The sequence below is a fragment of the Chiroxiphia lanceolata genome, chromosome 7 (assembly GCF_009829145.1).
Source record: "Chiroxiphia lanceolata isolate bChiLan1 chromosome 7, bChiLan1.pri, whole genome shotgun sequence".
In the NCBI taxonomy this organism is placed as follows: Eukaryota; Metazoa; Chordata; class Aves; order Passeriformes; family Pipridae; genus Chiroxiphia; species Chiroxiphia lanceolata.
The window spans coordinates 29,195,178-29,208,229 of NC_045643.1; the positions used below are offsets into that span (position 1 = coordinate 29,195,178).

Consider the following 13,052-nt stretch of genomic DNA (forward strand, 5'->3'; position numbering starts at 1 on the left):
CAGAAGCTATTTATCTCCAAGAAGGATAGATTTGTGTCTGAGGTACTGGATGGGAATTGAACCTCTGGAACACCACAGTTCAGCTCTGAATCCAAGCATGTATATCTGCGTGATCTTGCACAAGCCAATAACTCTCACCATGTCTCAGTACCCCACACAAATGTCAAGGAGGTAACAATGACTATTTCCTCTGTTCCTTTAGCTAGGAAGGCCAGCAGAGAAGGATCCAACTCTACTCTGGCCTGTGTATGTGTTAAATACCATCCGCAGACATACACTAGGCCTCTACTTGAATTAGGCTGTTTAAGTGGTACCATGAAATAAGCAAAAATCAATACCATTTGCCATAGTTCTTTAATCTGTATTTCCAAGATTTTATCATAATTTTTCTTCTAGTGCCTTGGCTTTTAGCATAACTTTGTTTTGAAATATTTATATTTGCCTCCCTGCAGAGATGAACTGCTGAGTTATTCTTTTATAAGGGAACACCAGAACTCATATAGACAAAAATAATCAAGCTTAAGTATATTGAAGTCTTGTTCCAGAGTGTTCACAGAACAGAAAAATTCTTTATTCAATTTATTTTTTTTAATAATTATTTATAATTCATTATCTCTGTTTACCAGTATGGGAGTATGATATAAATTAGTTAGATTTCAGGTACTACCATGTGTGTGGGTGAATTTACAAACCTTCTACAAAACAGTGTGCACTACATTAATATCCTAAGCTTTGCAAAAACAATTTAAATAATACATGCACCATAACTATAGGTTTGCTGGCATATAATGGGGCACATGGAAAGAATGGCAAACTCTCAAGCCACAGAGTTCCAATTTGACTCTACTATGCAGCTAGAGGAAAATTACCATTCTGATTCAACATGAGTTGAGAAAGTGCAGAGCTGGATGAAATAATCTCAATATTCTGTTGCCAAAAGGCAAATAACCATGAGCAAAACTATTTAATTTGTCAGTCTTTGTTTCTCTATTTTCTTTGGGCTATGTGTGGAGATTGCTGACATCTTCAAATGAAAAGTTCTTGTATACATTGCACTTGGCATGAAGTATGGCTTTTAATTAGTATTTTAGCAAGCTAAGCCGTTGTGTTTATAATAAATGCTATTTCTATAGAGTAACATTTACCACATTATTTTGAAAAGGTGCAAAAAAATAAGGAAAATTCAGAAAGAAACATAAAACAACTTATTTTTCCATTTTACCTCATTCTTCATCTGAATTACAAAGGTCTCCATATAAACAATAAAACAATTCAAAGCTGACTTTGAATTTGTACCAGTTTTAGCCATAGTATTTTCAGAAGACAAGAATTGCTTTGTTCTGTCTGGCTACAGGTTTACAGCGACGCACTGACTTACAGAGAATAAAGCTGTCTTCATCACCAGAAAGCCTAGAATCTTTTTTTGAAAATGGAAGATTTCCAGGTTTCCACTATGTCTATTCCTAAAACTCCTGTGAAGAATAAAGGCATAAGAGCTTAGATCATCTCTAGACTCTCACTACAACGTATTCTTCATGTGGGATGGCTAGCTTAGAGGTCAAGTCACCAACTTGTGAGTCAACAAACATGATTTAATTCCCAACTTGGTTGTCAGGTCTCCTAGAAGAATAAAGCTAATACATTTAGGCAAGCAATTCCAAGCCCTTATGCTGGAAGAGTCACCTCAGGGACATTCCCATCAGTGGAATGCCTTGATTTTCTGGCTCCAGCTAGTGCAGAGAGCTTTGACATGTAATCTCTGACTGCAATAGGAGTAGCAGTGTCTCCCTCATCATGCACTACCCCAACACATCAACATCTTTCCTCTTCCAAAGGTTATTTCCCCAACATAAGAGAAGAACACAGAGATATGTATTCACATGGGATGCTGAACTATGAACTGGCTCAAAGCTGACTTTTGGCTTAAAAATCTTGATGAAGGCAGGTTTGTACCCCAGCTACACTGAACAATGAGCTCTTGGCAACTCAGGTACAAAATCAGGTGCTGTTTCAGGCCCTTGCTAGAAATGCAGAAACCTCCAGTAACCAGATAATGTCTTACAGACTGAACACTAAAAGCTGAACTGGGCACCTATGGAAGGACAATCTGGCCTTGCCTACTTTTGCTCCTGACTGTATCTGCTTTCAGAATCCTGAACCCAGTTCATTGCTTGCCATGTCTGGGACCATCAGTAGACCCTGTCAGAGCCCATGGCACTGCCTGCTGTGTGCAGAGCCTGTGGGACTGTGCCCAGCTGGTGATGGCACAGCCCGTGTGTGGCTCCTCCTCAGCTCCTGGCTCACACTCCTCTGGGGAGCAGCCAGCCCTCCCTGCTCCCTGTCAGACAGACTGGCTTCTCCCCTTCATTAATGGGTTCAGCTGTACACGATTCACAGCAATGTTTCTTGCTGTTCAGCATGCACTTAGATACTAGGGAGTCCAGATGTTACATGGAAAAAAAATGATGTTGTCTGGTTTTGCCCAGTAGGTTTCCGAACTTCATACTGCATCCATGAGTGAACAGAGCCAAGCAACATGTCAAAACCAGAAATTTTTAGCTTTGGAGTCTAGGTGCTGGAATGAGTGTGGACTGAGCAAAACCACAATGAGTAATGATGTGTTTTGATTATAAACCTTCTCCACATGTGGCCTTCTGCAGAGATTCTGAATGCATCATGCTTGCTAGCTATTAATGACTACCTTCTTTTCCTGCATCAAAATTGTGACCTGGTGTCATTTGGTGCAAATTCTAAGGGACACATTTATAGACAGTCAAATGCATACTTTGCTATTTTAGGTGGGGCTCTCATTGTTATAGGTGGCATTGAGCCCCTCCCTGACCTTTGTGGTTTCATCACCCAGATGGAGACAAGGGCCTGGAGTGAATTTAAGCCTTCCTTATGATGGCAGAAGGCAAAAATATTACTAGTTAGCCAAATGCCTGCCTGATGATAATCATTCTGTTCTACCTATTGGGTGAGCTAGAAAAACAAAATTTAAGATAGGGGCATATTTCTGGAAGAAAAAAAAATCAACCAAAATACTTTCCCCACTTTTTCATCCCTCTCACACCACTATGGGCTATTGCAGGGCAAGGAAAAGAAAGTCAGCTACTCACACACTTCCATTTACTAGGTCTTTTTTAACCTTTAAACATACTATGACCATGAAATGCACAATTCCCAAAAAAATCAAATTTAAAACATCGTTATGTTAAGTTGCAGTCATGTTTCATGTACTGCTAAGACCATTTACTTAAATAAGAAAGCATAATGTTACATGATGAGTTTTATTGCCAGTGGAACTGACCACAACAAAGACTTGTGCACTGACCCAGAGGAGCAAGGGAGACTAGTCTGGAAAAGATGATGATATTTTTCAAATTAAAAGCAGAACTGAAGAACCTCATAAGACTTTGTTGAAATTTGAGAGATTCATGATTAACCATCATGGGACAAGAACAATAAGAAGAATTATACTGACTGGTTCTACTCTGACCCACATGATCTCAATCTCTGATTATATTTTTGTTCAGCTATTTAGGATATGCTGATTAGCTGTTTTTCTCTTGGGAAACCACTAGATTTTGTTCTATTCCTTTTTCAGACATTATTATGCTATCATGCCTAAACAGTGATAGCATTAGTCACGGTATTTAGTCCACCATTATTTTTGTAAAAGACTGAAGCTCCTTTACACCACAATATGAATATTTTATATCTCCTTTTCCTCTGGAAATTCATCAATATGTAATTCAAGATTTTTTTCCTGATTTCTGTTTAATTACTATAGAAAATAGCAAGTCCAGAAATCCTTACTAATGAGGTAAATGTTCTTCAAAATCAACCTTAGGGACATCCTTGTAGATAAATTCTTAAATAAACACTCTTGTCCTCTTTAGCTGACACAAACCCATGCTTTACAACAATACATTACAGTAGCAGGTGATCACAAATCAGATACCTACAATACCCTTGTCAGAGTCAACAATTTGTTGGCTTCCTCAATGCAAACTGGGGGCAGGTAAATGCAGTTAAATCACACAGATTTTTTTTGTCAGCTTATCATGTGATTTAAATTGCTTCCACCTTGAAATCTAAAATACTTGGAAACACACTGAAGAAAAAGTAAAGAATGAAAGAAAAAGTGGTGACCAAGAGCAGCACAAATGCATGGCCTGGCTTCAGTTAAAACAACACTGGTTTGGGTGGATACTACACAAAATAATATAAGATTGTCTTTGTTTTCATATGTACATTAGTTAAAGTGTTCTAAAAAACTTATATTATTATTCTTACTACCATTATTATTAGATTGTTTCTGATGTTCCTTTAATTACAGCAGTGAGTACCACAACAACCAAGAATAGGGAGCCAATCTTTCTGCCATTGCATGGACCAGCAGAACTCCTGTCCCCAGCTGGCTGTAGATAAGCAATTAAGGTGGGAAAGGAGACAGAAAGCAAACACAGTAATAAATGGGACAGGGGCAAATAGCACATTTCTCCCACAGTTTAGTGGGTTACTGAAAACAGGATCAATTATACAAAAGAATAAAATCAACCCTGAAAAATGGCAACTCAGAATAGGGATACTGTACGTTCAGTGTTCCCCAGTCATGGCCTCTTTCCGGCTTAGAAATTTTGTCTGGGTGGAATTTGAGGATATTCAGCATTGTCCAGGATTTCTGAACACCTGGCGGATTGAAGCAACTCTGCAAAAGGTCTGACCAACCTTTGCTGCCAAACATCCAGAAATATTGGCTGTTTCCTCAGCACATGCACTGATTGGTTGCATGGGACAGTGTATTAAGTGCAGCAATTTTGAGCATCATCACACACTCTGCACAAAGACTACACAAGGAATGCTTAATTACTTCTACCAGGAAAGCCCTAAGTTTAACTATGACGGCCACGGGTGAAAGGCAGACAGGTATGAAATCAATTTATGAGAAGTGGAGCATACAGGCCATCATTCCTGTCTAAAACCTAGAAATTTCTTGAGCAGCAGCTTGCACACCTGCATTTTTTTCCAAAGGACATATCATTTGCAAGGCAGGGAAAATGGGTGTCAACACATGGGTGCTTGTACACTTTGAATAATTCTGGAATGACACTGTGTGGGGAAGTAATGTTGAGTGGCACCTTAACCTCTTCCCAGCAGAGCAGCCACTTCCATTTTGGCTTTGTGTAAAGCTGAAAGTCATTTGAGACACTGTTTCTGTATGCCAATACAGAGTTATACAGTAAAATAAGACCAAATAAGATGATGCATGCATTACTCATGAGAACATGTGTATGGATAAAAAACCAGCACTGTGGTAAATGAATATAATGGGAGGTCGATTATACCAAGGAAGGAGACATAGCAGTAGAAGATCCAAACAGAACAATGTGCAATAAGCTGTTCAGAGCCACCTGATTTGTGTTTATTTTTGTGGGTTTTTTTATTTCAGCTGCCTATACCCCAATGACTGTCTGATACAAAATATCTCAGTAACTCCTCACTGCACCACATTTTCCCCAAGAATGCTCAGTGGTTTTTGGAAAGAAAGCTCAAATAAAATCTCCAGTCAAGTGGAAAACTTCTTCAATTCTTTTCCCCTCGAAACATGCCTCATTATTTTGTATCATGTTTCTGGGAGTATCACAGTGCATGTTAGTTTTACAGATCAGTAAAAGTCTTCCCACAGCATTCACTTCCATCAGACAACTGTCTCCCATGAAAACATGGGTCCTTTCTGGGTTTCCTCCTCAGATGGTCAGAACAGGCACCCCTCCAGAAAGTGCAGATCCAAATCTACTGGCAGCTTCATGCAATTGGCTGCCCAGTATGTCTTATAACAGCAAGCATCTCATGCCAACGACAAAGGATTTTGTGCCATGTCATCCTCCTCTGACATGATATGTGCTTCTGTCAGTTCCTGCCATCTGAAATCTTGGCTTACAATGTAATTAGTGTTTACTTCTGGAGTGCCTGCTGATTGAGGCTTGGAAATGGAGCACATATTGCTGCTTTGAGCCCCAAACTAAGAGAAGATACCAAAGGTTTTGCCATGCAAAGCTGGTACAGCATCCACAATAAAATAAAATGGTTAGAAATAAGTTTTTCCAGTTTTTAGCAGGCAGTTGAAAGAATTTACAAATACTGTGGGAGTGTTTCTCTTTAACACATTCTTCATTCTTGAAATGCTTCCCTATTCTTTACCTCTTAATACACCACATAAATAGGTCTCCTCTCGATCTCAGAACAGATGGCAGAATTATTGTTGATCTTCCCAGTGCCTCTTGTTTCCCATTGCCTAATCCCAGCTCATTTTCTCAGGCAGAATATTTCAAACAGTACCTGTGCAATCAGCAGCAGCAAAAGCAACTCAGACATTGGCAAACTGATGCACATCATTGGACTTCAGTGATTTGAACAAACAGACAGGGTGTTGCAACAGCAGGGTGGTAAAAGAACAACCAGAAAGCACATTAAAAGGGTGGGATTTGACATTGGCCTGGCTCACCTTAAAATTTACCATCCAGCTCCCTTAGATGGAGAGGGATGGAAGGAGAAGATTTAGTAGCTTAATATCTTGGTTCTGCAATGGACCATGTATGATGGTTCACATGAAGCAGAATGACAACTCACACTTCACTGTTGCCAAGTGTGCAGCACTTTGTCCAAGGAGAAAAATTCTTTCCTGACCCCTAGGCAAACAGTCTGTGGTCTGTAGCATGATATTTGGCTTGTTCCTCTCAAGTAGAGCTGTAGCACAAATATTTTTTAGGCTCATAAAACAAATGAACATCAATATTACTCTCAAAAATTATACCAAGGCAGGTTAAGTGCTTGCTGCAATCAAATGCAGAGGTTAATATCACTCTGGACAGGGAAGGGTTAAGTGGAAACTGATGTTCTTTGATTTGTCATTTTTAACTGCTTGACTCTCTGTGACATTACAATAAAGAACCAGATGTATTGATGCTATAGTTTTTATGTAGTGACTCTATTGCTGCCTAAGTTCAGCAAAATTCTGTGCAGGCATCTAATCACACATTTATCAATTAAAAATACTTGTTTTGGTCAACCACCTTCATTTTATTATTTTTTAAGGCAAAACCCCTGCTGCAGACTATTGTATTGGTCTCAGAACCAAAGTTTAAATTGGGGGGGGAAGATGATCTTCAAGGTCCTTTCCAACCCAAGCCATTCTATAATTCTATGTTTCTATGAAAGATCATATGAAAGTGGTTCAGTGGTTACAGAACGCTAAAGATTCTCATTTTTTGTTCTCAGCTTCTCCAACAGTTTGCTGCAGAAACCTGCATGCATTAAGTATTTTTCTGTACAGAATTTAACATGAACTAGGGAAATGTGGATGAGAGTTGACTCCTTATGTGGGCAGTCACGGAGCAGAGCCGTGCTGGAGTCAGTCCAACCTGCAACATTTAAATAACTGCTCAGTTCTGTAGTGGAGATGTATCTTCCCCTCTAACAGTTACAGTGGGAACTTACAGCTGGATAAAGCTGGCCAATATTTATAAGTCAAATTTCTAAATATGAAGGAGGAGGTCTTCTCAAAAAGGATGGAGTTTCAGACATAAGACAGGCTGCAGTCTTAAGTCACTGAAACTCTAGTCTCTGAAAGACCAGTAAACAGGATAATAAAATCAGGTAGGCACTAAAACATGCAACATTGTGGAAATCTGTGGCCACCTTCTGCCCATCATAAGAAAAGAAAATTGTGCAGATTTGCAAATTCCAGTGAAAAATCTTTCGAGGGGCTTCTGCCCAGCACTTACATTACTGTATGTTTGCCATCCCCATGAGAGTTAGAAAAGCTAGTGAAACTCACCAAGATGTTTAAAAGCTTTGTTTCATTTGACAGTGAGTACAATTAAACTATTACATCCTTATTGATCTCCTGTGATGTTTTTAACCCTTGCTATGCAATAGTGCAGCTGAGTTTCAGAACGTGAGAGACACCGAAACAAATTAAATTTTAAACTAAATACATGGGTGATGACCTTGTACTTGTAGGTCAGCATAGTAATGTGCTCTGTGTCCTAATTAACTATCCTGCCCAATTCAGAAAGTAAAATTTAGGAACACCCAAAGACTTTGATAGGATACTCTGCTTGGATTACAAATTGATCAAATGTTACCAGCAGCATCAAAATACCACCTTCTCTGACAATTTACAGATGCTTATTTAAGTGCTATGGGCTGAAAAAGATTTTCCCATCCTCTCATGTGACAATTCCCACAGAAACCCCCATGATATTTGCTACAAAGGAAGGAATCTCCTTCATTACCATGCCATTCAGCATTATAAATCCAGTAGTGTTCGGAAGAAATAGAAAGATTAAGATATACAATCACAATTTAAGATGGCAAAGCATTGATAAATATTCTAGTGTTTAATACAACAGAGAAAGAAGCATCTTAAAACAAAATCTGGTAACATTTTGGCCTGCTCTCCTTTTCCAGGAATTTCTTAAAGGTTCTGACAGACAAACTATGATGCCTTAACACGAGGCATGAATTACTATCCTGAGCTGTTCACCTCACACATGATGTGCAGTTAAGAACAGCACATCAATCAAGTCCTAAGGAATTGAGAACACATAACACAATTTCATAATAATCTGGAATGGTTTCCCTAAAAATCACCTCAGCAATTTAGTGGTGAACAACTGAGGTGTCCATGCAGCAGATATTTGGGGAGCATCTAGAGAAGGTAACTTGCCTTTGCCTTACTAAGTGTTTCTACCCCTCAGTTTGTGCTCCAGGCCAAAATCATACTCATACTTGTGAAAAATGATGATTTAACTTTTATGCTGAGGTCACACTGGAAAACTGAGATCTGCAATCAGATGTAGATAAACTTCCTGAGATTTTAGTAAGAAAACCAGGGTGGTAACAGGAGGAAGAGAAAAAGGCATTAAAGGCAACTCCAGTTCCTTTCTACCTCCTATGTTTTGGGGCTATTTCTCAATTTCTGCACTCCCCTTGATCTTGAATTGCCATTTCACACAACTTATCTTACATGTTGATGGAAAGAAAACCAAAAAGTTTAATTCTGGGGCCCTCTCTTCCTTGTTCACTTAATGAGAATACAGGATCACCACAATATCAGATTTATATCCTGTCTTGGATTCTCAAAATGTTTATTCTTTCTGATAAGATCAATTCCACTGCAGAGGAACTCTTTGAAGAAAAGCTCCTGTCTAGCCATTTTTAAAACTTTTTATTTTCCTTTCGCCTGAGTCTGGTTTAATATTTACACTCCAACAACCCATCATAACATCTATGTAGCCTATTTTCCAGGATAGAAAAAACTAAGTATGTTGAGTAACTTCTATTACTAAATCTTAATGAATTGTTTTTGTTAAGATTGTCCCTCTGAAACTGTTCTTCTGAACAGGTCCACTGTTCTTCTGAACCTCTGAAACACTAAAGTGATAGAAGAAGCAACACTGTACTAACCAGTTGAAGATGGAGCCAGATGACAGAAGCTCAGCAGCTGCAGCTATTAAGTGAGAGTATCCTTCCAAACTGGACTTGCCTTCCCCCTCACCTTGCTCATGTTACTAGACTAAGACCTCAAACAAAATACTAATGCTGTCACCCCCATTTTAAGAATGGAAAATTAAAGGTTTTGGCCATGCTCATATACCAAACTGGCAGAAGAGATAAATTTAGATTTTCATAAAGCAGGTCTAACCCAGGACTTCAATCAAAGTTTTGTTCCTTCAAGGAAATTCAACTTGACAGTTTAATTAGTATTGAATTTGTGTATTTCTTTCCATCTACTAAAAAAATCTCCTCAGACTTTACTCTTCCAGCCTTCAAAGTGGCTTTAAAAAGGGGATAAGTATTCCTGGAAAATTAACACTTTAAAACCAGATCTAAAAAAAAATGCAAAGCAGTGATGGCACTCTAGCTTGTAGGTCATTATATTTTACAATTGTTTCCATTTGACTTAATAATAAAAACTCTGTGGAGTGCAATAAAAGCTGGAAATATCCCACCTGAGCTTTTAATTAGGAAACATGTGAAATGTAAACCCAAATCTTAGCACATGCTTCAGCTTTGATTGCACTGTTATTGCCAGTTGCAGTGTTGTCTGGAAGAATCAGTTGGAATTAGAACAGCATTGTGGCACAGGTGTCACAGGCATAAAGCAGAAACACGTTGCCATTTTCTCACTGTGTTTGCATCAAAGTGAAACAATGATGGGAAGAAAAAAAAAGAATAAAACCAGTAAGAAAGGAAATGCTCGTTGGGACTGCCCAATGTCATACACACAAAGAGTTTCTGAGTGGTGCCTTAAAATCACACTAAAAGTAAGTGGGTTTTTTTTAAAGAATAAATTACTGAAGGTTTGGTTAAAAACCTGTTCTTTGTTTCAAACACTTTCATTGAATTTTACCATCTATAATAAATGCCAACTTTTCTTCAAAAATCAAATCCAATAACTATTTCTGAGTTTTGCTTTTGCACTTAAAATTCATATACACTCCAAAACCTGTTTTTCTATGTGGTTCCTGTTGAAAAATCCCAGTTCCTGGCCTGCTCTTACATAAACAAATAAGATAAATATCAGATGCCCTCTACTGGCCCTCTGTTTAAGTTAGAGTTTCAGAAGTTATGAATTTCCCAAATTCCTTCTTGGCCCTTGCTTTTGTTACAGTAAAGTTGCAGTTTCCTGCCCCCGTCAGACAAGTCCCACCACTTCAAAGATTAAAAGTGTGGTCAGTTTGATGACATAGCTGTCAGCATGCAATCAGAGTGTGACATGAACAGAAGGAAGCTGAAAGGACTGGGAGGGAAAACTAACAGCTCCAGGAAAAAGAATTGGGATAAGAGAAGAGAAAGGAAGATACCTAAAACAAGCAAGAGTACGTAACAGGATTGACACATTAAAGAAATATGGATGCCAGGAAGCACAGTTCAATGTCCCAAACATGAGGGAAGGGGTAAACCTGGGACACACAGCCCACTGCTCACCAACCCTTTGGGTTAACAAGTTTTCTTGGACAAATCAATCTTTCCTCTGAAAATGTTCTTTATGCTTTCAGATTAGCAACATTTGTGGCAGGTGGTGCAGATACAAAACTGTCACAACACTGGTTACAGACTCCTAGCCTTGCTGGGAAGAACATGCTGTGGCAGGGTTAGATTTGTGTCACACATGAAGCTCCATGACCAGGCAGATTCAGGATGCAGGAGTGTGAATATGCAGTAAGAGAATATGTAGAATTGTGGGAGGAGAACATGCTGATTAGAGACAGCCCTCGAAGCAGTTTTCCACTGATAATAAATTCAGAGCCTGGCATGCTAAACGAGGTCATACTTAGCACATACTCAGGTTTTGGAACACCCTCCTCTACACAGAAACTGCCCCCTCAGGAGGGTAAACACCATGTATTCTCCTTGAGTAAAGGTCCTGTGTTGCAGAGGCAACTTCACTGTCTTTACAGTCTACCAGTCAGCTTCAGGAAAGGGCAAAACCAAAAGGAGAAGCCTTCTACCATCTGTTTCTTACCTTCCCCTCGAATCTTGCAGTGGCTCCCAGCTGCACTCGGATATTCCGAGGAGGAAGAGTAAATGCTGGTGCTTCAGCAGGGACAGGGGGGCTGAGTGTCAGGGAGGTTTTGGAGACTCGAGTAGATGTCACCAGTTTCACGTCCCCCATGATGTGGACTGTAAAAGAGAAACAAGTGGTAGTACAAAAGCTGTGATGTTTAACTACAAACAGCTAAGAATCAGACGAGGGGCAGGCAGATGTTCTGTATCTGTGCTGTATTTGTATACACAGCAGGAGTCATCAGCCTAAGGTAACAGGTGTGAATTTTTGGGAGGGGAACCGAGACCCAGGAAGATTGCCTGGTGTGGCTACAGTTGTGGTCAGGGTCACAGTCTTGAGGCGAACTCAGCTTGAACTCGCATGTTCCAGGCCAGAGCCTTAACCAAAAAGTCATCCTTTACGACTGCATTAAAAGGTAATAACTTATTTCAGGAGGATATTTTCACAACGTGACTTTGATTTTCCTGGCCTGGAATACACCAAAATCAATAAGTCTCAAAAGTAGAGCCAGTGTTAAACAAGTGCTTATGAAATAAAGAGACCTCTGTTTGCACTGGATTTAAGTTGCAAGCGGGAATGTGGAAAATCTGATTTTTCATACCAAGCTTTCAAGATCTTAAGAAATATCTGGATATCTCCCTGCAAAGTACTGCTAGTACCGAACAAATGCTTTTGCAGAAATTCCAAGTCTCTACTTTGCTGCAAATCCTTCTTACAGCACACAGACTAGTAAAATAGCATGGAGACCAAATTTCATAATGCTATAAGAATGGCCTTTTAGAGATCTATTTACAGATACGTGCCTCAGAGGTAATTCTTCTGCTGCACAGTTCATCCTTCCAAACAAAAAGCAAAAATTATTCTATTTTTAAAGGTAAAATTTAATGTTTTCCAGGAAAAAAAGTAGTAGCTGACCCTAGTTCTAATTCCTTGAATCATCTATGTAAATTAGAAGCCCCACTGTAAAATTTCTATTTAATAGACAAGTTTAACAAAAAAAAACTCCTGGGAAATGTCTTGACCCACTAATAGGTCATGTTAAACCAATGAAAAACACTGGGCTTCCAGTCATAATCCTCTGCCATACACACCAAACCATGACAGAATATATATTTATTCATCTGATTCTGGTGAAAGTTGCAATAAACAATACCTGAGTAAACACTGAAACTTCAATTTGAACAAGAGAAAAATCAATTAAACTGAGGCCACATTATTCCTGACTGTATGAAGGATACTTTCCTTAGGACAGGCTGCAGCTGTTTGGGGAGCAGGGGAACAGAAAACTCATTCATTTCTAAATAGGACTTACACTCCAGTGTCACAAGCAAGCACCTGCAAACCCAGTCTGAGAATGTAGTTTTCCACATCACATACCTGACATGCTCCTTAAACAAACAGAAACACCTCTACACTTTTTGAAAACAGAGGGCAGCTTCTCTCATGGAAGGTAGTCTAAAAGTTAGATTTT

The 13,052-nt window shown here is 39.1% G+C and overlaps 1 protein-coding gene across 5 annotated transcripts in view; it reads right to left on the reverse strand.

The window, feature by feature from the left end:
- The window catches only part of MYLK (myosin light chain kinase), a 205,509-nt gene that overhangs the window by 135,446 nt on the left and 57,011 nt on the right, over positions 1 to 13,052 (reverse strand). For all 5 annotated transcript variants that reach the window (XM_032693456.1, XM_032693455.1, XM_032693454.1 and 2 more), the window contains one exon: positions 11,540 to 11,697. In XM_032693456.1, the coding sequence (XP_032549347.1) occupies positions 11,540 to 11,697 (158 nt within the window). The remainder of the gene's footprint in view (positions 1 to 11,539; positions 11,698 to 13,052) is intronic.